The sequence below is a fragment of the Perissodus microlepis genome, chromosome 13, assembly GCF_051167445.1.
Source record: "Perissodus microlepis isolate ML-2025 ecotype Zambia chromosome 13, ASM5116744v1, whole genome shotgun sequence".
In the NCBI taxonomy this organism is placed as follows: domain Eukaryota; kingdom Metazoa; phylum Chordata; class Actinopteri; order Cichliformes; family Cichlidae; genus Perissodus; species Perissodus microlepis.
The window spans coordinates 16,062,835-16,069,849 of record NC_140473.1 but is presented as its reverse complement, the minus strand read 5'-3'; the positions used below and the strand labels follow the sequence as shown (position 1 = coordinate 16,069,849).

Below are 7,015 nucleotides of genomic sequence, written 5' to 3'. Positions count from 1 at the left end.
TCTAACTTTTTGAAAAAGATAAAATATCTTTTCATGCTTGTGCCACGTTGTGAAAAGGATTACAAGCCACCCTGTTACAATGTATACATTTTACAGTGGCTGAGAGAGACAGGGTGGAGTGGGTGCAACAGTGTCAGGGACCTCCAAAATTTAACAGCAAGTATTTGGTACTGTGGCTTCATAAACTCTAAGGAATGGGACTCAGGCTACAATAGAAAGATGGATGCTTTTTTTCATATTCAAGCTCTAATATCTATAAACCATTAACCAAGGTGGGCTAATAGGGACAGGTTTAAAGATTATATGATTTGTATTAGAGCTGGAAACAAAATATCCACCCTCACTTGTAAAACTTTGGTTTCTAAGGCTTCAAAGAGATCATATGTCTCAAATGTAATGGTGATTTCAAGCATCCATCATTCTGTGTCAAGTTGAGCTACACTCCAGAGGGTCCCTATTCAGTCATAATTCAAGATATTTACCCTGGAAAATGTGAAGGACTTAATCTGTTTTCCTCCCCCATGTTGCATTAAAACAATTTGCTTTGACGCATGTGTGGACAATGTTATACAAAAGCTTCCTTTCCTGAGTAGCTTTTTTTTCTAGGACATAACACCAGCGAATTAAAGGTCACAATAAACATCAGATTTCAAATAGTGAACTTTAATGTAATGAAGTTATTACATTAGACCACATAAATTCAGGATACATATAAACTGTTATCCTACCTCAGTTCAATTAATAATTGTAGCCTCAGTATCTTGCATTTCATTTACAGATTACCGTACTGGTAGATTCTTTGTCATTCGGTATGTGGCAGCAGCCGGTGGATCATTTTCTCAAAAGGTCCCTCTAAACAGTCTTAACCGATGCCACGCAAGTTCAAATATCTCCAACTTTCAAAATATACAGTATTTATAATAAATAAAAACACACCACTTACAGTGTTCTGCTTACACAGAAAAACATGACTGAACCTTCTGTAAACAGACATACAGTTAATGACCTCTACCTGGCAACTGGGTGAATACAGTATGTACAGAACTCTTAACAGTATACAGTATAGTAGGTAATTTTCTGTTCCTCAGTATTGTGATTTAGAACAGTAATATGTGGAAATACTACAGTGCTGTGTATATAACAAAGTCTATGAGTGGGTCGGCCGGGGAACTTTCTCATCTTGCAATTTGCGCTCCACTTCTGAGAAAACCTTTGCACTGATTTTATCCACTTCATCTTCCACCTGGAAAAAAGGGAGAATGTACAAATTATTTTTATATAAAAGTGATATTTTTATTTTCTTCTTTTAAAACCAAGCTAACCGAGCTTGCAACTGAGCTTTGGAAAACCCATCAGCTGTAAAATGAATGCTTCCTGCTTCTTGCCACCTTGTATGGCAAGAATAGCTCTGAAGGTGTAGTGCAAATGTGCGTATGTAAAAGTAACATCCACATGGACCCAGGGTTTCCCTAAAATATTTCCTAATCACAATTCCTCCGCTAGCTTGCCTTCTTCATATTGATATAGTGCATCCTGGTGGTATCAAGCCTGACCTAAAGGAAAACATGATTCATCAAACCACGCCATGCTCCTCTCTTGGTTCCATGATTGATTTCTGATCTTCACGTGTCCTCTGTAGGCAAATGCAAGTCTGTGGATACTGTACACAGCCCACATGCAACAAGCTGCATTACCCCCTTCTTTAATAGCCAGCATTAACATTTCAGTATTTATGCTCCAGTAGCTTTCAATGGGAAACAAAAAAATTAACGTTTAAAATAATGAAACCAGCAAAGGCTAAAATATTTTTCTACTTTTGAAAGAAAAATTGGATAGGAGTAATAAAAAAAACCCAGCTCATTTGTAAAGGGACGCACTAACAATCATTTTGAACAAATGAATAATGCAAAACCACTCTAGAAGAGTCCAAGACTAAAAATATGAAGCAGACATGATCTTAATAAGTCCACTTTAAAGTGACAGCAGAATTTTCTGTATGTGATGACTTATTTATCCAAACAAGAGTTTCTCAAACTTGATATCAGAAGAGTTTACACAAAAACTTATCCCAGAACGGCTCTATAGATTATCACCTGTTCCACTTTGTCCACTTCAGGGATGTAAAACTGCATCATGTTCTGGATCCCATTTTTCAGTGTGACAGTAGAACTGGGACAGCCTGTGCAGGAACCAACCAGCTTCAGCTTGACTACTCCGTTCTCAAAACCCTTAAAGATGACATCACCTCCATCCTCCTGCACTGTAGGTCTTGTGATTAAGAGCGACCGTATCAATTGGTACAGAACAGGACAGAGAAACAGAGAGATTAAGACCGTTATCTCAGCACAACTATCTCTTAGAACACTAACATCTTTTTTTGTGAATGTGAGTGAAGCAATAAGGTATTATGTTACCGTGCCATAAATACTTTCTGAAGTGCAACTGTGGTTTACTTAAGCAGCTCTCAACAGTACTGAGAAATCGCTACCTGATTCTGGTGTCCAGAAGCTCCTTTATCATACAAACAATATCATCATCATCTTCAGAATGACCTACAGTAAAGAGAAATGTAAAACATGAAAATATTTACACAATTTCAAGTCAAAAAGTTGCATGTTTTCACACTGTACACTCACTGCTTTCATGGTGCACTGCTCCCGTTGTTATCGGCTCACCACTCTCAAAGAACTTAGCAATGGCCTCCAGAGCATGACGCTTAATGTCCGTCCACTCAACATCCTCGTCCGTCTGATAGGAAAACAAACATCTCATGTATTATATGATTAGACTATAACTACAAAGACAAACTGTAAGAGGACATTAAATACTTACTTTAGTGACAGTAATGAAGTCGGGGCCAAAGAACACACTCTGTACTCCTTCAATTTCAAAGAGGTCTCTGAGAGAAACACATTATCATGTTCAGTAAGAAATAAAAAAAAAACATATCATGAAACAATGAAGTCCTTTTGGTCTGTTTTGTGATTACAAATCAGACTCAGGATAAGGCTAAAAGTATCAACAAAGAAAAAAAAACATCCTGACAATGTGCAAAGGAACCCGATGTGTCTCTCCTCAGGAATCCACTGAGGACCAAAATGTTATTTTCAGGGTGTACATCTGTCACATCAACTATACGTATTATTCAGCCAAGCAACCCCATCATGATCAGAACTGAAGACACCATAAGCATAAAAGCAAAAGAGATATCCTCACATTCAAACCTATGACCCATAGGGAATTCTTTTTTTAATAACATGACATGAATGCATTGAAATTGTAAATGTACAGACTCTCATTTTTCCATTTTTCCTATCCACCTGCAAGCAAGCACTTAATAAGAATAACATACTCATGACCGCTTTAATTGGTGCGCCTGTGCAACTGTCCATTATGCAAATATCTAAACATCCAATCACATAGCAGTAACTCCACTTATTTAAGCATATTCACATAGTTAAGATGAGCTGCTGAAGTTCTAACTAAGCATCAGAATAATGCCTTTCAACATCATGACTTTGAATGTGGCATGGTTGCTGGTGCAAGACGAGTTGGTTTAAATATTTCAGCAACTGTTTATCTCAGAGGTCTCAAACTCAAATGAGCTGAGGGCCACTGCTGGCACTGTCATCTCATTGGAGAGCCACTTTAGTGTTCAAGTAGTATAAAAAACAAACAAGAAAACACCCACAAAGAAAGCAATTTTTTCCCCTCACTCTTAACTACCTGAAGCCTTTTATTGAACCACCAAATAAACAAATTGACACTCTCTTTCTGGCCAGATACGTGGCAGCACTCCTGATATAATTTTGTTCGTATTCAATAAATTAAAAATGCAGACATAAGTGTACTCATTAGTTTTTGACTGCTATCCCTCAACGTGTTTGTAGTGTGACGTGAGTTTGCAGCGCCTGGTTTATCTCCTGGGATTTTCCTGCACAACTGTGTCTTTTGTTTATAGAGAATGGTAAAAAAGAGAGAGAGAAAATAGACAGTGAGTGACAAACTGCTTAAAGCTGACAGGAAGGCTACACAGGCTCAAACCTGCCCCCCAAGAAACTGAGGCTACGATTTGCATGAGCTCAGCAAAACTGGACAATAGTAAATAGTAATAAAATTGATCTGTTGAGTCTTGATTTCTGTGACATTCAGATGGTAGGGTCATTAACTAGTATAAACAACATGAAACCATGGATCCATCCTGCCTTATATTAATGGTTCAGGTTGTTCGAGGTATAATTTTGTGGGGGATATTCTCTTGAAACACTCCTGAGTTCCAACTGGGAATAATTTAAATACCACAGCTCACCTGAGTCTTGTGCTAAGCATGTCCATCCCTTTATGACTACAGGGATGATTCAAGGAAGCCAACAAGGTCTAACCTAGTATTAGCGCAGTGTACCTTATAAAGTGAGCATACAGTATATTCTTCTTGTTTTAGTGCTAGCCCAAATCTGCTTACACATGCCTCCCAAAGCTTCAAATGTGTTTGAAGTGCAACATTAAATCTGACACACAACCTGGCTAAAGAAGAACATCCAGTCGAGCTTGGAGAAGGAAAGTCAAGCGTTCCACTTCCTAGGACGGGTTTACCAGGAAGAAACTTCAGGCTTCTGGGGTTCGGTGTATCTTGAGTCTGGATGGACAGGTGTCTTACTGTAAGACATTACATAACCATCAGCTCAGGCATAACATAATGCAGTGAACGTATGTAAGGTTTTCAAACTTCTAAAAGAGTTTCTCACTTGGGAATTGTGTGGCTCCTATCCCGAGGTGAGGCTGGACTCTTCTGAAGCTCTGAGTCGTGGACAGTGAGTGGTATGAACATCTGGTCTGCTGTGGAAACCTTGAAGCACAAAGAACACATTACACCTTATATCCCCTCAACTCATTCATTTATTGAGGCAGGATATAAACGGGTGGCGTTGTTATGCATGGAATAACCTTTTCACTAACAATGAAGTTTTACTATGCTAACTAGCTAGCGGCCGTGTGCCAGCTACCACGTGATTTTCACAGTGAAAACGACTAAACTAACTAACACTAGACTAAACTACTTTTTTCCACAGCTCCAACCACACCTAGGCGGATGAGTTAGCCTGGAGACAAAGCTTTGTCCCGTTTATTTTGCTTGCTAGCTATGTAGCTGGCTAAAAGCTAATTTCTGTCTCAAATGCAGAGACGCGTCGCAATACTGGTTTATGCTTTACACAGACTCATCTTATAGGTATTACAGTACGGTGGATCAACGCTGGGGATAGTTCAAACCTAAAGTGAGCCGTATTTCTTGTCCGTAAAAGCTGCTGAAGACCCCATCTCATGCGCGCCGCCATTTTGTTTGTTTAGAAAACGAGGACCCCACGCGGCAGACAGCCAGACAGCACGTTGAGCTGCCACGTCTTTTCTCTTTGGTACCTCCACGCCCTAAAACTTCTCTTTCGGCTACACAGGCTCTCAAAAATGTGGTGGCCTCCCCAAACCCCGATCCTCTCCTGAAAGAGTATTGCGTTACCTCACCGTGTAACTGAGTTGAAATAACGTTACTAAGAACAAAGATTACGCTATAAATTAAAAGAAATCTTTTCTCCGAAGAGATGAGTGACCATTTCTCCTTTGAGGATTTACATTATTCCGAAATATAAAAGAAATATCTGACACTGATTTTTCATTTGCCCTGTGATCAAGTGTTGTGGATTTATTAGATCATCCATGTGTAATGCTTCAGGGAGGCTAACCAATGACTTTCAAAAGTTTAAAAACGAAGCATGATTGGTTGCTTTTTCCTAAACCAGTAGGCAAAGAAAGGACTTAGATCATTAAATTATTTTCACTCCAGTGATCCACAACAAAATATATTGATCAAATCAAATATAAATATAAGTGTTGGATTTACAATTTAAATGCATTCTAAAAGAGCAGCCTGTAATTCAGTTGTTGAGTAAATGTATACTGTATTGTGCAAAAGTCTGGAGTCACCGCTCATTTCATCGTTTGTTAGGAAAACAGGAAACAGGTGCAGCAATTTACTGAAACTTGTGCAAAGATGTAGAAACACAGTAAAGGAGACAAAAGGTAGTTTGTACAATTCTAACTAGCTTGAAAATCAATATTTGCTATGATTACCTTTATTTTCCAACACAGCCTGAAGACTCTCGGCCTACTTTCTTGTCACCTCTTTAAGCAGCCTTCATGAATAGTTGCCTAGAATTCTTGTAGCACATTTAAAACTCTTCGTTTGACGCTATCTGCTGTTTGTTCTGTTCCCTGCCTATTTTTTCCCCTCAATGCTTCAGTGATGTTTAGTCAAGTCAAGTGGCTTTATTATCATTTCAACCATGTGCAGTGGTACAGTATACAGAGAAGCAAGACCATGGTGCTACATATAACATATAACAGGCAATCAACACATGACTACATAACGTGCAAGTGTGCAAAATTAAACAAAACAAAACAAAACCCCTCAAAATTGGTGTTGGCTCCAGGAAGGCCATGACTGATAGTGTTTGTGTGTGTTTTTCCTGTTAGGCTATGCTTTTACTGCACTAGTAGTGTGTTTGGGATCATTGTCATGCTGACACGTGGTATTGCACAGTGGATCAAAATCTGATGGTATTTCTCTGTTTTGACAAGTTTTCTGACACCACTGGGTGAAATTTAGCTACAAACCATTAAAGGGGACCCACTGTGTTTAACAGACGGCTGTAGACACTCACACTCACTGCTGTACCTCGTTCCTGACCTCTTCCCTACATATTGATGATGATTTCAAACAAAAAGTTGGATTCATCAGTCCATAAGACCTTTTGCCACTTTCTTGTATAATTTGGCACATCTCAGCCTTTTCCCAGTGTTTGGGTTGTTCAAGATCTTTGCACAGTACTTTATGTGGGGAATGTAGAAAACAAATATTGGATATTTTCCTCCAAAATGTAGTAGAGAATAAATGTTATGTAGTATAAAAGAGACTACAGCACAGACGCACACACATGTACAGTACAAGTACCTGAAATTCATA

General features: G+C 38.8%; 1 protein-coding gene across 1 annotated transcript; it reads right to left on the bottom strand.

The window, feature by feature from the left end:
• Positions 1 to 642: 642 nt before the first annotated feature.
• Positions 643 to 5,400, bottom strand: LOC146374939 (NFU1 iron-sulfur cluster scaffold homolog, mitochondrial). Its single transcript, XM_084949298.1, has 8 exons — positions 5,269 to 5,400; positions 4,746 to 4,846; positions 4,521 to 4,656; positions 2,833 to 2,899; positions 2,637 to 2,748; positions 2,489 to 2,552; positions 2,094 to 2,268; positions 643 to 1,243 (listed from the first exon to the last, which is right to left on the bottom strand). Exons 1-8 carry the CDS (start codon positions 5,331 to 5,333, stop codon positions 1,148 to 1,150), a joined length of 816 nt encoding a protein of 271 aa, XP_084805424.1. The 5' UTR covers positions 5,334 to 5,400; the 3' UTR covers positions 643 to 1,147.
• Between the last annotated feature and the right edge of the window lie 1,615 nt (positions 5,401 to 7,015).